The following is a 21580-nucleotide window of genomic DNA, read 5'->3' on the forward strand; positions in this document are numbered from 1 at the left end:
TCACCTGAGCACCTTGACATACCTTAGAAAAAAGCCGACTTTTAGTATTGATTTCCACCCTGAAGAGTAGTTCTGTTACACTCCTCCTTCACGCAACCTGAGCAGAACCTGAGGAAGAAAGCAGCCAGCCACTCACCAGCCTAACAACAGCCCCCAGACCAGATGTTCTCCCTGTGCACAAAACAAAGCAATTACAGCTCCCACCCACAAACACCTCCTCATGCAGGTGGGGCTTCCTACTCAGGTGCTTATTGTTAAAGTCAGTGCTAAAGATAGACCTAAGATTGGGAGTGTGTTTAAATAACTCTCTAAATAAAGATCAACACAGCCAACTGAAGTGTGAAGACCCTCTGCTTCCCTCAACCAACAAATGAATCCAAACACTGAATTAGTGTTTAAAATGATAGACCACATCCACACGCAGGCTCCTAGCCATACAGGAAAGCGCCCAAGACAATTTCACCATTGCACCTTTCAGGAACAGAGTGAAATACACAAAAGCTATTTCCTGAAAGGGCAGACCTCAGCACAGATAACCCCAGACTTCAGTTCCTTCAGTTTATTTTGAAAAAAGCTGATAAAGAAAGGTGGATTGACTGGAGGGCTGATGCCTCTGCTGGTCTCCAGCCCATATGAGATGAGAATTTTGCACTCTCCCTGATCTTAGGACACAGATTCTTTGGATATTGAGAGCTTTTTGGTTGTTTTGTTTTTTTCTTAGGGCAGGGAAAGTACTGTTGTGGGTCAGGGGGGAGAGGGTGTCTGTTTTAAGGCCAATGAGAATACTTGAAATTGAGTTGTGTAATGTTTCATAGAAACCTCAAACTCTCCATGGCCAGAGAAGGATGTCAGAGCTGAGTAAACATCTCTGCCCCAGCTGGTTGTTCTCTTACAGAGTGCTGTCAACTTCTTAGTTTACCAAGCAGAGTGTTTTGTTTACTGTCAGACCCCATGGACACTGCACTTTACAACTTGCACAGGTATAGTGCCTCTGCTATCACATTTCAGCAAGTCATCTCATCGTTGAACAGTTCTTTTCACACTGGTTTGGGACACTGAGGTTACCTACAACTAGTACTTTCACCCAGAAGGGGTCATAGTTTCAGTTTCTCATGACTGTAAAAATAAATATGAACATATGTTCTGTGTCCCATCCCACTCCAATGAAACCACTGCATCCCAGGCCATGGCATAGACTAGTGCCTATGAGATCACAGTGGTAGGAGACAAGTCTCAGCCTGAGCTTCAGACACCCCTCCACATCCAAATGTGGAGACCCTCTCCCCAGTTAAGGTTACACACACACCCCTAAGCTCCTTTTGGTTGAAGATTACGATTTAAGACATTTAGGGAATAAAGGTAACTTCTTACAGGACTGTACTTCTATCCATCTAGACAAACAGTAGCTGAACTCATAGCAGCTATGAAAGAGAACATTCAGTGTCTTGTGTGACTATAAAGGAATTAAAAGACTCATTTTACAGTGCATTTTAATTAAAAGTTCATTATAAGAATTTTCTTTTAAGAACAGCATACTACATATTAATGGAAATATGTAACTTTATCCTACAAATGGGACTGTCACTATATTATTCTTACAATTCAAACATATGAAAAATAAAATATGATATTTAGCTTTATAAATTCCCCCTCCCCCCTTTTAAATCCTTTTTCTTTTAAATAACAAAAGTATTAACTCTTTCCCAGTACAGTGCATTTGCTATCTGCGAGCCACAAACCAAGTAGTCACATCAATGCCAAGGAAACAGCAGCATTGTTTGCAAAATATTGAGAGAAAATGATAAAAAAATATAGTAGTCAGCCCAGTGCTTACAGAAGAGACAGTCAACAAGAATTGAAAAAACAGCACATTTTCATATTACATAGGACCATTATAATAACATAGAAAACAGTGCAGAAGACTTATGCTGGAAAAATATATAGCAATTCTCAGCAAGCAGAAACTGAACTTTGGCACTTGCTCATAAAAAGGCCTTTCAAAGCAAAACAAAATGGAAATTCACTTAATCACAGCTTGTATATTTAAAAAAATAAAGACATCAACTAAAGCTAGAGAAACAATAGAGAAAAGTTTACAAGCCAGGTCACTACAAATTCAGTACATTCAGCCTACAGAAAATACAAATACAATCTGTCATCCATTCATCTACGCTGGGATCCTGGCTAGCAAAAAGACAGGCTTTGGGACAGAACCTTACCTGAAGCATCTCTATTTCAATGGAGCTATGCTGATTACACAGCTCGTTCTTCAAATTGCACTAGAATAGCATGTTTCAAATACATTGCCTCCTTATCATAAAATAAGGCTTTCTAATCTGCAAATTAAAAGCAACACCCTTGCACTCAGACAGTGGCTGTTCTGCTCTACCCATAGTTGCACCATAACCACTGCAGTGTAAGGATTAAGTGATTTATTTAAAAAGGGCTAAAAAAGAATGGCTTCAATTCAAAGGGGAGACAATAGACTGGAAGTAAGGATTCACATTTAGCCTGTTAATCTTAGCGCTTTGTCAGCACTGCACATTATCAAAAGGAGTACTATAGTGAACATGTGCACAGCTGTTCCCCCTCCATGCCAGAAGAACTGATGTACTAAACTCGGGCCTAACCAAAAGGCTGCTGCAGGCCAAAGCATATTTTTGGATCAGGCCATAAGCAAGGGCTGCTCTAGCTAAGAAGCGGTTCTTTCATTGTCAGGCTCAATGCCCCAAACTAGCAGCTGTCTTTGCACTGAGGCAGTTTACTCAATTTTTTTATTCTTTTGAGGACTTAAGATTGGGGAAGGGCAGAGAGAAAAAAATAAGTGCTTTAGACTGCACAGAAGATTGTCCTACTAAAGGGGGCACTTGAACAGGAAACAACTGCAGCTATAAATCTAGCAGACGCTCTTCACATGTCTCCACAGGCCATTTAGTAGCACCTCCAAACACATCAACGTTGTTATCAACCCAGGGTATGATGTTGCCAGGCATGTTGGTAGAGCAGTTAGCAATATTCATGATGTCTTCAGCTTTTAAGACCCTGTCCCATATATTGAACTGGCTCATCTCCCCAACGAAGGCTTGAGTTGCATCAAATCTTCCTCCTACCGTGTCCTTTAGGCACACAAGAGTTAGGATTAGATGAGAAGGTTATTTCAGCATTTTCTTCTTCAAACTTGAAGACCCTCCCCCCAGCCACACTGCTAGAAGGAAGTGCAGAGCTAGGTCACAGAGACAAACAACTTCAAGTTTCTAGAAGGGCTACTTTGAACAAGATGTTCTACGGAACACTTAAAAGCTCCAATCTGAAATGTGTTAAAACAATTCAAAGCAAACAGTAGTGACTGTATACCATCACACAAAGGCTATACATAACTAACCCTGTCCCCAAGCAGTAGAGCAGGAAGGCAGCCTTAAATACTGAGGCTAATTTAGGAGCCATTTTACAAGCTTGGCACAGGACAACTTTAGCAAGAACTGCATAGATGTGTAAGATTAATCTATAGCCATAAAGCTTTTGGAGTAAACTGTAACTGCAGCCCTTGACCAATTGTCTGCGGGGCCTATAAGATGCGATCTTTGGACCTAAATACATAGGCTGCTTCTGGTTGTACCAAATGACTAACTCAAACTGCTACTGCATAAGCCTAAAAGTGTTTGCTTGCTCTATCCACTACTCAAGGACAGAAATCACACATTTTATGTGATCAGACTAACGTGAAACTGATAGCATAGGATAGAACCAAGCATAGTACAGGCAAATGGCATGAGAGTTACAGAAAAGCTGCCAGCTACTTAATAGTGAGCTGGAGCATCTGCTATGCAGAATGTATTAGGATTCCGAATTTACCATTCTGTCGTTTTTGTCATGGATAAGTATCTACTAAAATCAGTATCAGGACAAAACTTATTTTTCATTGCCCCATTGTGAACCTGGGAATCCTGGAAAAAGGCTATTTCCTGCTACTCATTACAGGTTTTTTTTTTTGTTTTGTATATGTATAATCATACAAAGAACAGGTAGAGAAAAAATGCGAAGATGAGAGCCACACAATTCATAAGCAATAGCTTAATGACATGTTAACTAGAAGAGCAAGATTCAAAATCCTTTTTTTTTTTTTTTTTTCAATATTCAAAAAGGACTTATCCTTAACTTCATGAATGCTTTCTGTTGGCAGTACTAATACTCAAAATTTATTAGCATTTGCATTAAGAGTTATTTACCCAATCTTTAATGAGAAACCAAATGTCTGATTTAGAGTTCGTCCCTTTGACTTCAGACTCATCTTTAAAATAGACATCAGATTCTGAATGAGTGACAGACTCCACTATTCTAAAAATGTGTTACATACCTGAAAAGCTGCAGAATTCAGTCTGCAGGGAGTTCTCCATAGCAGGCCAAATTATAAAAGATCCTGATATACCCACAAGCACTCCAGTGTCATAGTTGTTGGTCCCCTCACCCCCATACACACACTTTCCTTGGTCTATTCCAGGGCTCGAGGACTAACATTCTTATTATTCTTGGGATAAAGAGGAAAGGAAGGGGGAAAAACCAGTAAACTGCTAAGGGGGACAGTCAATTTGGCTTCAACTAAAAAAAAAATTAAAACAAATCAAAGCAATTATACTTGGTCTGCTTTCAGCAAGCTCCTTTTTGACTGCTCATACAACAGTGCTGGCCAATTCTGTCCTTTTCTGTTCAGCGGCCACATGGCTAGTTACCAGCAATCTAGCTCAAAAGATTTAAATTAAGGCATTATTCGGATCACTGACGAAGTTGCACACTGTAGTATTAAGAGTGGGAATAGGAATAGCTGCAACATGAATATTCTAAATATTTAATAAATGAAACAAAATATACCAATGTGTGATTGCACTAAGTATTTGTTGCTCTGTTTTAATCTTTCTGACACTGTGTGTACAATAGGACCAAGGGTGTAACAAAGAGAAATTTTCTCACAGCTGCTGTTCGTTTTGGGACTTTTGATTTTATTTTTTTTAAACCCTGTCATTTACTCACCTGTTCCTGACCCAGGATCAAGACACCTCCAGGTTTAATTGGGTGCCAAGGAGCAAGATTCTCCCCAGTGCCAAGCTTCTCTCCATCCTGAAAAGCCTCCCACATTCCATCTCTGGTTGTCCATGTTATACAGACATGATGCCATTTTCCATCACTAATGAAGAGAGGGAGCTGGGCAACCTAGAAAAACCAAAAAATAACACCTGTTGCAAACCAAGTGTACCAGTTCAAGCACAACATTTAAAAAGGGACAGGATTTACTCTGTCCTCAGAAGCAAAAAACTTCAGAGGCAGAAGTTAGTCCACATCTTTCTACTTTGTCCCAGCTCTCCTATATTAAGGAATACATCCATGCTTTTTATTCTAGATGTGAGCCTTTGTTTCATCTAGAATCAAGTGACACAAGTACCAGAGTCTAAGCTGCTATCAGTCCACTGATCCTGCACATTAATGTGTGGCATTTGTTGTGTAAATCTCAGTGCTTAGTCCTAACTTTCCATCCAGCACTCACGTTAAGTTTCTCTTAAAATCTGGGGTTTGCCTGCACCATTTGCAGTAACAACTCTGACAAATGGATCTGCCTGTTTCCAGTAAAACTTGTGGGAACTGTTATGTAGGGCTCCAAATAAGGAGGAATTATACTCCTTCATTAATTTGATCTGAAAACTTACTCAAGTCAACATAAAGACACAAATGCAGCGGGCTACGGAACAGCTGTGATGCGGGAGAAAGAAAAGCTTCACAGAACATTAGTAGTACTGACATAACATTGAACAGAAAAAGTTATTTCTAAGGATAAGCAGACTCAAGTTTCCTTCTCTTCCACAAACCATTAAAAATAATCGGCTTTTCACTTTTATTTATTTGGGAGGATGATAGGACTTTTAAGAGTCCTTAACTAGCCACATGACTGAACCACCTGAGTTGCATTGTAGATCTGTAAGCATCTGATCCCTCAGAGAGCAGTGAGTTACTAGGAAACCTAACAGGCCAAAGAAAACAAGGGATGGTGGGTGAAGGCAAATTATGCTACATTGCAGCCTGGCCAAGTTAAGAATCTAGTTTTGCTCACATTGATTCAAATCAAGTCACTTAGCTACTATCAGCTATTTATATTTCATAGCTAGCCTAAAGTGAAGGTGGGGAGAAAGGAAGTATTTATAATCTGGTTTAATGCCAAGTTTCAACGGGTCTTGTTTTCCTCAAGCCTCATTCTGAAGCTTGTCAGAAACCATCAGTGGTATGAAGTAGTGTGAGACAATTGTTGCTTTTTGTATCTACAGTCCGAAAAAATTGTATTTAACCTGATGTTCAGTCACTTAAACATAACAAAACCAGCCACAATTACATGCTTTTTGCTCTCTCTCTTCTGCCAAATTCATTTTAACATATCTAAACTTCTAGGATTAGAACGATAGAAATACTGCAACTGGCCTAGATCTCACAGGTTTTGCAATAGTGTGGCTTCAAATACTGCTTCTGTTTCATAAAACAAACAAGAAGCCAAGATCTGCTTGTACACTCAGAGGAGAAGCCTAAGTATGTGCACACCTAGATGTCATGCTGCATTGTCTCAACACACAAATATATGTACCCTTTGACCTTGTTTAGAGAACTTTTATGAACTTGCAACGGACAGATGGACAACAACAGACAAGTAGACACTACCATCTCAAAGGCCCCAAAGCTGGCTTCTCTCAGGTAGAATGAAAGAGTTACTAGCGAGGTACCAAGGGTTCGGGCCTTATTCTATTAATGTAGACAATAAAGAACAGTTAGCCAATTCTCACCTTATCATTAATTAGAAGTTCAATTGGATTATTTCCCCATTCTATGAGGACAATTTCATTAGCCTGCCCAGGAACAGCATAAGAGAATGGAGTGCCAATTCCAGGAGAAGCACTCGATCTCAACCACAAGCATACGGTAAAAGCATACAGCTCTGGCAGAGTCTTCTTGACCTTCCCATATAAGTAGTTTGTGCGAAGAGGAAGGGAGACTTTGAATTCATCGGGTGACTTAAATGCACTGTTACCTAGAATTACATTGAGGAAGAAAAGCCTTTAACATTAAAAAAACCAATATATCTGTAATTCAGGTTAAGAAACAATATAATTGATATGGAGTATCTTTGGAATTTTAATCACTTTAGAGAGGTACATAAAAAATATATTGAAGTAGTATTACTGAATGTTGATTTTGCAGTACAGAAAAATACAACTAAATTTTATACACATCATGCTAATTACTTAGCTTATTTTTCCTGTTCATTTAGAGCAAAAGAATAAATGGCAGACAACTAATGAGAGGCTGTTAAATATTTGCTTTCTTCATTGCTTAGTTCATGGCTGGAGGCCTGCCTGTTTCAAACAGTTCAAACTGTTTTAAAAGATATTTACTGTTACTAAACATGTATTCTCTGGTATGTTCATTATTAAAGCATCACAGTGCTTCAAAAACAGTATTTCTTTCCGTGCTAACGCTACACAGGGAGCTAGCGGCAGCATCCCCATTTTACAGATAGCAGGCTGAGAAACAGGTTGATGGTCTCATTTTGGGTGGCCAATCTGAAATAAGAAAAAGCTGACATATTCCAGAAAGCAGAGTTAAATTTAAAAGAACTGATTTCTGTTGCATAGACAAATCAAGAAGAGATCTGATTAAAAATATAAAGCTGAAGTTCAGTGACCTGAAGAAAAATGCAATATAAAGTTATGAACTACAAAAACATTAGACATTTGTTTTAATATAGAAGCAGAAGTTATTATTTAGCTTTTTCCAAAAGATGCGATAAAAACCAGTGAGATATATCAGAGATGTTTATGAAATTGAGAACTCTTAAGACCAAAACTTTCTAAAGTTGCAATACTCTGCATTATATAGTTTGTGTATACTTCTGATGTAGTTGCTTACAAGTAATTTTCTAGAATTAAATATTAAGAAGATAGAAATCCCACATTGTGCCACAAAATAAAACCCCACAGTTCTGTAGTAGAGTGTAACCTTCAACCTTTTAGCAACCTTTTCTTCTGAGTCCCACTCATTTCCTTTACTCACACTCCTGAAACAAATTCAATCCCCTTGCCAAATTTCACACTCCAATCCAAATGAAGAGCTGTTGTCACAAAAGGTTGCCACAATTTTCATATATAATTTTTAAACCATTGGCATTCTCTCAGTTTCCATTCTCAGAAGCAACTGAAGTGTTTTGACTGCGTTTTTCAGAGAAGAAGGGGGTGGAAGAAGAAAAAGCTTGTCTGATGCTTGCATCTGTCTTGAACTTACAGACCAAAACCTGAAATATTCTAAATTTTAAGCAAAAAAAAAAACCAGCATCTTAGGGATAATGTTGAGCAAACTCCACTAAGCTGGTACAACCAATCTCACATATAAAAAAAAGAATGCTTTAATGCTCCAAAAAGAATGCTCCATTAAGAGCATTAGTCACTCTGTGAAAGATTTTAACGAAGCAATAATGGGTTGGAAAAGAACAAACAATATTCATCTTTTTTATATTTTTCAGTTTGTTCTCATGACTTAAAAACATCCACAACTCCAAATGATAACAAGATCCTCCTGTTCTGGGCAATGGCACATGCACAGGATAAGACAATCCTTTTCCTAAAGAATCTGAATTATTTTTGGACAAGATGGGCAAGAAATATTGTTATTCCCTTTTAGAGATGGAGAAAATAGATTTAGACATAGCAAGTGACCTGTTCATGTCTCCAGCAAAGCTAGGAACCACATTTAAGTCCAGACACTATTAGTTGCAGGATTATTCCTCCACCCAGTCCTGCTTTTTAAAGCATCATCTACTGCTGTCAATGGAGACAACCGGTGAAGGAACTACCAGAAGACTTTGGGAACCACAACAGTTGTACAAACTTCAAACTCTTCTGCCCCACTGGTAACTAAAGACAGCTGTCACAACAACAGATAAAAAAAAATCCGAAGTTCATAGTGTCATCTTATAAGGTTAGTTTTTCCTCCATTTATTTAGTCTCAGGACAATGAGGAGCTTATGACACTCTAGTTTGTTGTCAGAAGAGATGCTAAACAATATGGCATTTAAAATAAAAGCACAATAGAAATACTATTTTCAAAAGAGGTCAGATCACTTCAAATATCATCTGCATTTAATCTACAAAATCATTAAGTTCTTAGATCATTATTCCCCTCACTTTGATTTGACAGAGGAACCAAAGGCACAGAACAGCTAAGCTGCACTGTAACAGAAAGCAAATTACACAACTAAAAGAAAGCCTGTGTCTTGGTTCCTGGCCCAAATTCTTCACTTCCCTGGAGACTTGTAAGACAGCCCTCTCTCCCCACACAAAAAATAAAGGTGGGAACAGGCTATTTTTAACCTCATTAAATTACACATTCTTGTTCTCCCACCACTCCCTTTCTCTTTCTGATGACTTGCTGATTTGAGTCGCATCTTTCAGAGACAAGGACTAGCAATACTTGCCACATAAGACATTAACAGGCCACTAATTCTCCAGAACTTTAGTTGCAGTTTAGGCTTTATCTTAGCTCTCAGGAAATACTAAATGACAGAGCCAGTAGAAGAGCTCTTCTTCCTCTTTTCCCCTCCTTCACACTTTTTAAATGAAAAAAAATAGATACAATTTTACACAAATGGATCCATTAGGCTGCATTTTAAAATTCACGAGATATGTATGTTTGCACCACTTTGAAAGCATATCCATTAAGCTGCTTTTAAGCAGAGAACCTATTCACCTTGGCAAATCATTTAAAGACTGGGCAATGATATTTACTGGTACTCTAGTCCTACACAGTCCACTCTGTAGGCATATATAGTCAATACAGGAAGAGAGTTCTGTTCTTTAGCTCATTTCCACAGGCATTTGTAATTCAAATAAACAGACTCTACTCAAGCATAGAGATCTCAGTAATAATTAATCTAAGTATCTGAATAAATGACTAGGATTAAGAGAGTGTCCCCCAGTGGCATCATGTGTAATCTACTGTAAACTCTGAAGGCTATACGCTTGAGATAGGACACAATTCAAGTATCTGCAGTTACCCAAAGGCATAACCAGCAACAAAAGGAGGGACCACCAGCAATGCTTCCAAAGCAGCAGGAAATGGTTCCGGTATAAAATGCCATTCATTACATCAAAGGCAGTTGTGCTAATTAAATTTATCCCATATGATTTTCAGTCCAAATAAAGAAAGGCAGCTCTACTTAGATGTGTAGTTGACATTATCTAGGTATTTACCTGACACCAATGTCATGCTTCTTCCTATTTCCACTTGCCTCCTTATATATATCTTTCCATCCTACAAACACTAAGAGTTTCATCCTAACCACCCACATATGCCAAATTAAGAGACAGGAAGCTAAAGCCATGCAGAGGCCTGTCAAGCAGGAAGCCTGTGACAAGGAAAAAGAGAATCCAAGTATTTGTACTGTCACCTACTATTTAGTCCAGCACCTTAACTGTCTTTCCCTCAAGGCCTACATTTAGTCTACTGCACTAGAAGGACAGAGTAAAAAAAATTAATCAGCATAGGGAAGCATTTAGATTCTATGCAGATTACCTTTTTCTAATTCAGACACTCTTTCTAGCAATGCATTCAAGGCTGTCTCTGTCCTGTGCCGATGGGCTGACGTCTCATTATGAAGCAAAGACTTTTCATCCTCAAGCTCAGCCACTTTGCTCAGGAGTTGGCGTTCCAGGTCTCCAAGCCTCCGTTGAAGCATCTCTCGAAGGTCATTAGGCAGTGCTGCATACGACACGTTGGCTCGGAGCTGGTGCTTTAGGGGAAATGAGAAGGAAAAAAAAATTATCATTTCTAAAACAGAAACTGTGAAATGTGGATATGCTCCTAATTCAAAGGGAAGAAAGCAAGATCACTGAGTTCTCCAGCAAGTACATGTGCTGGTTTTGGCTGGGGTAGAGTTAATTTTCTTCACAGTAGCCAGTAAGGGGCTATGTTTTAGATTTGTGCTGAAAACAGTGTTGACAACACAGGGATGTTTTCGTTACTGCTGAGCAGTGCTGACACAGAGTCAAGGCCTTTTCTGCTTCTCACCCCACCCCACCAGCAAGTGCTGGGGGTGCACAAGAAGTTGGGAGGGGACACAGCCGGGACAGCTGACCCCAACTGACCACAGGGATATCCCACACCATATGACATCATGCTCAGCATATAAAGCTGGGGGAAGGAGGAGGAAGGGGGGGACGTTTGGAGTGATGGCGTTTGTCTTCCCGAGTAACCATTACGCATGATGGAGCCCTGCTTTCCTGGGGATGGCTGAACACCTGCCTGCTGATGGGAAGCAGTGAATGAATTCCTTGTTTTGCTTTGCTTGCATACGCAGCTTTTGCTTTACTTATTAAACTGTTTTTATCTCAACCCACAAGTTTTCTCACTTTTACCCTTGCGATTCTCTCCCCCATCCCAACGGGGAGGAGTGAGCGAGCAGTTGGGTAGGGCTTAGCTGCCAGCTGGGGTTAAACCACAACAATACAAAAGAGGCATTGCTTTTCAGTACTTGTCATGTTCAGTTCTTTTATCAGCACTGTAGCAAAACAGGTCCTGACACAAAAGGGCAATTTTGTTAGAGGCTTCCAGCATTTCATATGAAGGAGTCTTCATACATTTAAGTTCAATAAAATCAATGTAGGAAGCCAGGTCTGATGCACTTCCATTAGTATGGATACGTGTGGCACATTAGTCAATTTTTGCTTTACCTACTGCAAGTGACATTGCCAACTTAAGTAAACAGAAAAACTATTACTTCTTTTTAAATAAAAAATTAAGCTACTTCGAAAGCAAATTTACCAAATGAAAGTTTCCTCAGTTTTGATTTGCAGAGTAAAGAAGTCAGATGCTCTTTAGATCAGCTGTAAGTATTAGCCAGTGAAAGTATTTTTCTTTAAATGGCAAAACACACACACACACACACTCTCTCAAATAACACTGGTATCTTTAAGGATACTAAGAAACCAACGGTTCCACCTACCATATTATTCTAGTGGAGTTTCCCTTCTACAACCCCAAAAAAAAAGCCTCAAAAAGACAGCAACAGTAGTAAAAGGATGTTACGCTACCAGATCATTCAAAACTGTACTTGAAAAGCAGTCCAGAGTGTTTAGACCTCACAGAATAACCTTTAGAAAGCTACTCGCCATCCTCACAACATCACTGACTGTTTGGAGGACAGCAGGAGGACACGCATGTAGCTCTCAGGGTGTGGAAAGCAAACCACAACATCCAGCACGATTCCTGTGGGAATACTCTCTATAAAATATTTCCATGCGTGCCACTCAACCACGGGCACTGTCCGAAGGCTCATGGAAATCACTTATCGGTGGGCTTGGACCAAATCCCCTTTCTATTCACAGGCATACAGAATCAGGTTCTTTTTATTCTATGTCAGCTCTAAATACATCATGTTGTCTTCACAATCTGCCCAACACAATCTCCTCATTACCACTGATCTGTTCAGTATCATATGCCAAGGTCTTACTGCCCAAGACGTCAGCTTTATATCTCAACCCCCATGAAGTCACATTCCCAGAAAAAGAGATTTAGACATATTAATACAGAAACTAATCTGGTGACAAGCAGGAAAACCATAATCTCCCCCCACGCACTGGGAGAATACATTCACAGAGGAGCCCTTCAGGTTTTTTACCATTAAAGCGAGCAGATAAATAATCAAGAAAACAAGACAAGCCAACTGAGCCACTCACTCCCAGGGCTTGGCCAGTTTGGATTTATCTCCGTAAAGATTAGGCGCGCTGTTGTGTCCACCCAGCGGTCCAAAGCCACTGTTATAGGTTAAGTCGTTCCAAGTTTCTACCTGGGGGGGCTGGGAGGCTGGCCCACCCCGCGCCCTGGCCCTACCTCCAGGCTCTCCAGCCGGTCCTTCAGGGTCTGCATGGTGCGGCTCAGCTGGTCGATGACCTGCGCCGGGTCCCGCGGCAGGTCGCCCATGGTGTCCTTGCCCCTGCCCAGCTCTTTTTTCCACGTCCCCGTGTCGGACTTGCCGTCGGCGCTCTCGCAGCGGCTCAGCTTGCCGGTGAGCTCCCGGATGGCCTCCCGCTGGCTCCCGATGGTCTCCTTCTGCTGCAGGACGGTCTCCCGCAGCTGCAGCACCGTGGCTTTCAGCTCCTCCTCGGGGGACAGCGCGCCGCCTTGCATGGGCACCGGGGGCAGCGGGCAGCCCGCGCCGGCGGCGTCCAGCGGCAGCGAGGTGCACACGAAGCGGCTCCCCGGCGGGCTCTCCGGGTCCCCCGCCGCCCCCCGGCCGCCCGCGGCTACGGCGAGCAAGAGCCCGGCGACCACAGGCAACATCCCGGCCGGTGAGCGGGACGACGGCTCGGAGGGGACGCCGGGGCGGGGGCCGAGCCGGCCACCGCGCTGACAGGAGGAGGCCAGTCCCGCCGCCCCGTCCCGTCCCGTCCCGTCCCACTCCACACGCCGCTCCCGCGTTCGCCGCCGGCCCGCGGCTTTTATAGGCAGGGCGGGCGCGTGGGGGGGGCGCCCGGCTCGCGCCGCGCGCGGTGGTTGGCTGCAGCCGGCGCTGACGCCGCGCGGTCCCGGGGGCCGAGGCTGTGCGGGGGGACCCGGCCGGGCGGGAGCGGCTGGCAGCGGCGCGGCGCGGGCAGCGCGCGGGGCGCAGCGGCGGGCGCGGGCGGGGATGGCGGCGAGGTGCTCGGAGGGGCGCCGCGCTCGGCCCCGCGGCGGGGGCGCCCCGTCCGGCGGGCGACCCAGGCTGGAGGGCAGCCCGGGAGGTCTCCAGTCCAGCTCGCTGCTCAAAGCGGCCTCGGCCGGAGTCGGACCGGGTGGCTCAGGGCTTTGTCCGGTCGGGTCCTGGAAACCTCCAAGGATGGAAAACGCACAGCCTCCCTGGGCAGCCTGTGCCTCAGGTCCAGTGTCCCCCCGGGGAAAACGCTGCTCCGTATGTCAAGTCTGAACCTCTCCTGCTTCAACACACGCCCGTTGTCCCTTGGCCTCGCACCACGTGCCGCAGTGACGAGCCTGGCTCCGTCTCGATGATCTCCTCTGCTGAATTCGCTCCAGCTTGTCGATGCCTTTCTTGTATTAGGGGGGTCAAAACTGGGCACAGCGTCTCGATGTGATCCAACCAGCGCCAAGCAAAGGGGATCATCACTTCCCCTCGACCGACTGGCTACACTCCTGCTAATGCAGCCTGGGAAACTGTTGGCCTGGGCCAACTAGCTATTTGAGCGAAAAGAGAATGCCATCACAAAAACGAGATACGGTTCAAGTTACAGATCAGTATTCAAATTTATGATGGAGGGGAAAGGGACAGGGACATTTTAAGAAGGAGCTTCAGAAATTTTTGTAGAGTACCACAAGGCTATTGTTGGACCTTAAGACCATTGTGGTTTTAGCTGTATTGCTCATGGTATCCAATATTTTTAATGCTGATCACAGTTACTTTAAATTTATAATCTGTGAAGGCTTGTCTATTTTTCCAAGTGCCGTACAAACATCAACTGAACAGTTCTTGCAAATTTCTTAGGGATATACTATGAAAACTGTTCTCTCTCCTGGAAAAATAGAGAAACAATTTCCTTAGGCATCAGCAGAGGCTGCTCTTAGGACTCTAAAACCTTTGAGTAGAATTTCAGATTTTTAGAAAGTTTATATATGGAAGTTAAAGACATTTTACCATAGGGTGAGTAGGTATTACTATGAAATACGTAACTTTTTTAGTAATAATGAATAAAAATAAGGAGTAAAGAATATGTCATTGAAGAGATTTTTAGCTTTTTTTTCAGTCAACATGTGAATTGCTTTATGTTACAGAATGAGTTAGCAAGTTTCAGGGAGTGTGTATCACAGTGATAGTTAAATCTGATTGTTTCATGAAGTCCAGTTTATTTGTTCAACTCCTCCAGCAATGTCCTGTGTGAAAGTCATGTCAGTCAAAGCCGACTGCAGACGACGTTAAGCCATGCAAGTGAGAGATGCAGCTCATATTGCTTATTCAAGGGGAGAGAACACAGAGGACGGATGGAGTTCAGTAAGCGACCAGAAGCTCCGATTTCTGTCTGAACTCCTTTTGTCTGGAAACCGGTCTCAAGAGACTGTACTACTTCCTGGTTGAATGGAAAAGAAGTACTTACTCAAGTACAGAGGCTCTGACTAATTCCTGGTTAGACATCTAACTCCCATTGAAATCAACAGGGTATCATTGCTTAATCATTTTGCTGATTAAAATTCTGGTTAAAATTAAAATGCTGCAATGAGGAGGACCATGCAAGTACATTAGGAACATCTCATCTGTCAACACAGTGTCTTTCCAGGCCACATAAGTCCAAGAAATATTAAAACCTATATGCAATAACGTACCAAAGTTTTTGCTCTACGTGTAAGATTATTCAGTCACATCTGTATCTCATTGTAGCTCATTTCTTCTGAATGTCATGTGAAGCACTATGAAAAAACTTAATAAAATAATCGTAAAATGCCGGTTTTGCCTGTCCTTAAGGCCTGTCACCCTACTGTAGGACAACAGTAGTCTATTGCTTTTATACAGCTTGATTGCATGCTCTATAATATGAATTGTGATGGTACCCTATGAAAATAACCTCACATTACTTAAACTTCAAAATTCTGATCCCAATTTTAAACCCCACTTTACAACTCAGAGCTGTTCCCAAACAGGTTTTGACTCAATGCATGACAGTGATAAAGGTATTGCTCCTTTTCAAACTCAAGCAATGTATAGCTTTAAGGTTTTGCTTAATTATAGAAAGATTTTGTCATAATCTCTTATTCAGGCAAGCTGAGAAGTAATACAGGCAGCAGCAAGCAATAAACATCTGAATTCCAAAGTTCTGTAAGGTATATGGCAGTAAATTGCTTATGACAATGGAAGTATTGTCCTTTATTACTATACTGTTTCTTTTTGACAGGGGAGGTCAGTAAAACAGGAAAGGATCCCAACAAAGACACTCGGGAATGTCAGTTACTGCACAGTGGGGGCATAAATGTGGAGGAAGGGTGGAAGGACATGGAGAGAGGCAGGTATTAACCATCATCCTTCTTAACATCCTTGATATTTTTCTATGGTACTGCAGTGCTTTCAAAAAAAGCCCCGAACAACACAAATAACTCCACTTTACCTCACTTCCAGATTCTGAGACCTACATTTAATGCACGTAATAATTTATTGAAATGCTGCTTGTGACTGTAGCCATTGTTTTTTCATGTTGAAGGCCATATCAATCTTCATTTTGAGTGACTTAACATGCAGCAGTACATTATCATACATCATAAATTATTAAAAAATTGAGAAAGTCTATCATTTTTACACCAATATGTATTACCTGTTAAGGCATAAGCAAGCTGAATACTTGATAATTTGAGATGTTCAAAAAAACAGTTGCAAGGAGGTTTTTTTTCCTTATGACCAAGATGAACAGTTTATAGGTACAGTGATTATATTTCACTGTGGCATAAAAGTTGATTGGGGTCGAGGGGGAAGCACAGCGAGTATGGATAACTTACTATTGCATTTGAGCGGTTTTTAAAACTTCCTGGTTCTGTGGCTGTCAGGCAGCCTAGCATCTCTGCAGCCCACAGAATGGATTTTTAATTTTTAATTTAACTTTGACAGTTTCTACTGCCTTCAAAAGGGCTTTATTCTCTTTGGAAACAGCATTTGCATGCTAGCTGCTATCTGTCTTTATCTTTGATGCGCAACTGTAATATCTAATACTGGAACTCCAATATGTATGTAAAATGCAGTAGGATTCTCAATATAAAGTTTTTGTGTTTAGGACGAAGGTCTGGAATTCAGGAGACCTGACATAAAACTTTGCTAACACACTTCTGTCTGGCCACTATCACTAACAAAACCTTTCAAAAACTTTTAAATAAATTAGGAGACTGCACCTCATTTTTAAAGTGTAGCTTAAGCACATGAAAGGCAGCGTACAAGTGACTTTAGATGAAAGATAGGCTTTTTTTTTTTTTGATACTTTGGTTTTGTTCCACTCATTATTGTCCAGATGTTCCGTGAAATATTGGCCTAATTATCTGAAAGGCTCAGCTTAGCCTAGACCTACAGATCCAGATTTAGACAATTTTTATAGGTGACTTAGAAATTCAGGTCTTACTGTAATGGAAGTTAAGCATTTAACTGCCTAGTGAAATTTTCAAAAGTGGTAACTGTCCAACTTTGTCAGTAAGTACCTAAATTTTACAGCCTGGCCCTAGGGACATTTGAAAAAAATTATCTTTAATTTCTCTACGCCTCCCTTCTCTGTTTATAAAATGAACATATTATCCCTTTCCTCTCTAGCCTTTCTCGGATTACAAACTCTCACCAGGCAGAAAGTGTCTGTTCCTGTATGTCTGTGCATCACAATGGGACGTAGTCTCACCTGATGCTTATTATTTGTATCAGAGTAGTGTTTATATTAGCTAGGTTATACTAGTTTGTTTAACCTATTTGCTTCTAAGAAATGCTACTTACATAGCATTTCTGCCATGGGCTGCCATTTACAACTCCCAGAAGTTAATAATAATAATTTGAGTAATTCCTTCAGAATGTATCACTTCTGTCAAAAAAGACCAATTTCACTTATATCATAACAAGTCTAGCAAAACTATAGAACTATTCACCAGCAATGAAGCCTGTAATTATAAACTTTGTTCAGTGTCCTTCTTCACATGTTTGCTGAAGTAATCAGATATGAACAGACTCTTTACTTAATCTTTAATATCTACTTCTGACTGCATAAAAGTCTCCTGGCTACTGATTAGAGATATGCCACAAAACTGAACTCCAAAATTTTTAACCATGTTTCAAGAAACTTGGTAACTGGCAAGTGTTAGTATCAGGAAATTTAGGGGGGGAAGAGAGGCGATGAACCAGTTACAGGAAAAGAAGTATGAAATTTGGGGTTGCCTACAGAAGTTAAAAGTCACAGCATCCAGGGATATTGCAGCATGAGGATTTTGTTCAACATACTTCAGATGTTCTTAATATTCCCATCTTATACAGCTTTTATAGATAAAATACAGATAGACTATTAGAAGAAACCAATCGTTGAGAGACATACTCCCTTCATCTTTCCATATCCTAGGCTGTTCTATGAAAATCATAAATGAAAAATGTATTCCCTTTTAAGTCAACAGGATTTTTGCCATTGATCTGAATAAATTCAGGATTTCTCTAGATCATCTAAATGATACATTACTTTTCTGAGAATTGTTAATTAGGATGATCTTCCTTCTACCAGAAGGAAAACGGAACTTACTGTAGAGGTACTCACTGTAAAAACTAACTTTGTCAGAGAGATTCACTGCAGGAACTTTCAAAGAACATCAGCTACTTAAAAGAGAATTTACTGCCTCTAGCGTTCCCATATGCTGCTGGTGACTAAAGGACAGGAATAGGAGACTTTTCCAGGAACACGCACAAGCTGCCTGTCACCCTGATACTAATCACCAACCAGGAAAACAGTGGGTCAGCCACTGCAGGACCTGTTATCTTCCTGGTACTCTACAGACATTTAGCCCAAAATGCCAGGCTTAGAAACACATTTGAGAAGTGAAATAGGTTAGTTGCATGCAGAACAAACCAGGAGACCTTCACCTTTATTACTCAATACTTATTAATGCATATCTCCCTGAAGCTGAAAGAATTTTGCCCAATTCCAAGTACAATACAAAACACAGAATTTGGCTAGAGATATGCAAAATACATGTCAATATATTTTAAAGTCTGCATATATATAAAATATATTGCAATGCATCAAATGCTTTTACATGTTCAGAACTGGATATTTATTGCTCAAGTTTCTTTTCAAAACTCTTAGTCCACTTAAATTTGGTCGTTTTGCAAAATAAGATGTTACTGTGAAAAGACCTAATATTGCACTTCTTTCTGTTGCAAGTGAGATACATTTCCTCTCTACTAACTCCATTAGCACCACTTCTCGCATGGTAGCTATGATACACAGTTATTAAACTCCATCGCAGGTATCTCAGTTCTTTGCACAGGAGCAGGATAAATTACCTCCTGTTACACCTCCAAATACTGATAATCATTACAGTCCACACTTGGGCCTGCTTTGGTGGGTTTCTACATTCAATAAGCTTATGGGAGCCCCTTGAAATCCTTTTAGTCCTACAAACTTCAAGTCCAGTAGCAGGTGAATAGTTTCCTTGTTGCTGGCTGGGAAATTGTGTCCTTTGACCAGATGGTTCACTGTCATTATGGTATTGGAAAGTTCTGTTTTCTTTCTATGATACAGTTACATAAACCACAAATACATGTTTGTATCAGTCATTTATATTACTGCATGGAATGTGTGTATTAGATGCATGCACACACACACACATATATATGTTAAATTAAATATATTTTGAAGTCACCACGCCAGAAATACACACTTGGATTTAGAGCTAGAATTCACAGAACAGAATGTAATGTACCCACCTTGTGACGAAAGAAAGGAAGAAAGGAAGAAAGGAAGAAAGAAAGAAAGAAAAGAATACATGAGAGATTAGAAATCCAGGACAAAAGGCAGAACAACTTTCAGTGCCTTTCCATTAGAGAACATTACTATAGAAGAAGCTCAGTCTTTCACGTTGGTGAGTTAGTTTTTCAATTCTGTCAGAAGTGGAGTGATAACCTTGAGTTCTCCCTACAGGGATTTCCCTCCTCCTTTCACTGTTTTTGTGTCTCATTCTGTGGCTGACAATTAGAAACGCTATTATGTCTTGACCCATACGACATGTGAAATGCCAAAGCACCTGGTGTTCTGAGACGATGCTAAGTCACCTCAATAGGTTTCATCTCAAGTTCTAATGAGTGTGACAAAGTAATGATCCATGGAGAGGCTCCATAGAGTTTTGGTAGGCCAGGGGAAAAAAAGTCATTGTCTGTGGAGATAGTTTTTGTAAGAAACTAGAATGTGCACAGATGGAAGAAGACTGACACAAGAAAATTACAAAATAAAGCATTATGTAATTTTAGCTAAGGATTCTGTGCCAAGTATGTTTCAGACAAAACGCCTGGGGCCAGGCTGTAGATTTGATGGTGAATCTGGAGATCAGTTTATTTACACCGGTAGTTAGATTGTGAAGTATTCTGGCTTTACTCTAATCAATAGCAGCTCCACTATTGACCTGTGTAGGGTATTTCACCCCCTGGCTCTAGTAAGGTTATTTGCACTAAGAGGTACTTGTGTATGAGAAGAGTTAACCAGCCCAAATCTTTTCAGATTAGAATTATCAAAAATGCATTTATTTGTCATTGTACTAACTCTATTTGGCCAGGCTGCAATCATATTTTCAGAAGGGTAGATCTAAATAAACTTATTTATTTTTAATGCTTGTAACAGATTTAGCTTACCCTTCCTGCCACTTGCCCAGTTCCATTTTGGTTTAACCTGTTGTTATCTTTTCATCATTTAAGATGACAAGATCTTTGGAGAAGTGATTGTCCGTTTTCTGTGTGTTTTATAGTACCCAGCTAACTCCCCACTAAGATAAAATACAAATACTCAGTATTGTAATAGTATTACCCCATCTATATTTTCATTATCTAAAATCTGAATTCACTGGTAATTTTATATTTAATTGCTTTGTTCAGTATCTTTCACACAGTATGCCATCATGAAGCCATGTCACAGACTAAATTTCTTTCTTTGCAGATCGATGGATATTCATTAGAAAACATATACCAAAATAGCTGTAATGCAATGTAAAAATTTTCAATACTTTGCATTTAAGTGGTTAGCAATATTTTAAGTATTATGAAATGAATGGCATTGAGGTAGTTCATTTGGGAAACAGATCCCACTTCAATGTTTTCATTCTATAATGCATGTAAAAAATTTGCAGTTGCAAATTACATAGATTTCATTTTCAAATAAAATAGAAAATATTTTGCCCATAAATCCTTACTCTTCAGCCTGTGAAAAATATTCTGGACTATGAAAGAGCATGTTCTACATCCTTGCTGTGCCTCAGCCAGTCTGAACAAAGGTCTAATGAGTTTGTGAATAGTGTGAAAAAATCACTGATTGTCTGACTAGCTGACTGTAGGGCAGGAAAAAATCCTATTCGTCTAGGTTTGATTGAAACTTGAGTTAACTGTCAGTGCCCACACAAACCGGAAAAATAGGATTAAAGGCCAAAGAGATAATTAACAGTAGACATGTTGTACATCTGCTTTGACAGATGATTTTCACACTTCACAGGTTTAACTAAAGATCACTTTCGCAGCAGTTCTTATGAAGCTAAACCCCTTCTAAATGAAATGATTAAAAAACAACTGAGGATTAAAGCATCAAAATCTAAGCTCTCATAAAACTATCCAAAACATTAATAGTAATGATAAACAAAGATAAAGTAGAGCACTTGCATACAATTTTTCAAAATAATTAGATGTGTATACCTCAAAATCCAATCAATCTGTTTGTACAGTGCTAAAAGCCTTAGTCATCTATTTCACTAACTCCCTGAATCATTAAGCATATACCAAACTAATTTTTATCTGTGATTATGGAAGTACAATACG

General features: G+C 40.5%; 1 protein-coding gene across 1 annotated transcript; it reads right to left on the reverse strand.

Moving 5' to 3' along the window:
* Positions 1 to 1473: 1473 nt before the first annotated feature.
* On the reverse strand, positions 1474 to 13456 carry NPTX2 (neuronal pentraxin 2). Its single transcript, XM_076351052.1, has 5 exons — positions 12913 to 13456; positions 10597 to 10813; positions 6816 to 7060; positions 5026 to 5205; positions 1474 to 3116 (listed from the first exon to the last, which is right to left on the reverse strand). The coding sequence occupies exons 1-5, from the start codon at positions 13360 to 13362 to the stop codon at positions 2889 to 2891; spliced, it is 1320 nt and encodes a 439-aa protein (XP_076207167.1). The 5' UTR covers positions 13363 to 13456; the 3' UTR covers positions 1474 to 2888.
* Between the last annotated feature and the right edge of the window lie 8124 nt (positions 13457 to 21580).

Source organism: Aptenodytes patagonicus, chromosome 13, assembly GCF_965638725.1.
Source record: "Aptenodytes patagonicus chromosome 13, bAptPat1.pri.cur, whole genome shotgun sequence".
Taxonomy (NCBI): domain Eukaryota; kingdom Metazoa; phylum Chordata; class Aves; order Sphenisciformes; family Spheniscidae; genus Aptenodytes; species Aptenodytes patagonicus.

Coding starts and splice junctions, on each gene's coding strand:
- NPTX2 (XM_076351052.1), bottom strand. CDS start 13,362: ATGTTGCCTGTGGTCGCCGGGCTCTTGCTCGCCGTAGCCGCGGGCGGC. Junction 10,814..12,912: donor ACCGGCTGGAGAGCCTGGAG/GTAGGGCCAGGG, acceptor TTTCCCCTAAAG/CACCAGCTCCGAGCCAACGT. Junction 5,206..6,815: donor AACTTCTAATTAATGATAAG/GTGAGAATTGGC, acceptor TGGTTTTTCTAG/GTTGCCCAGCTCCCTCTCTT.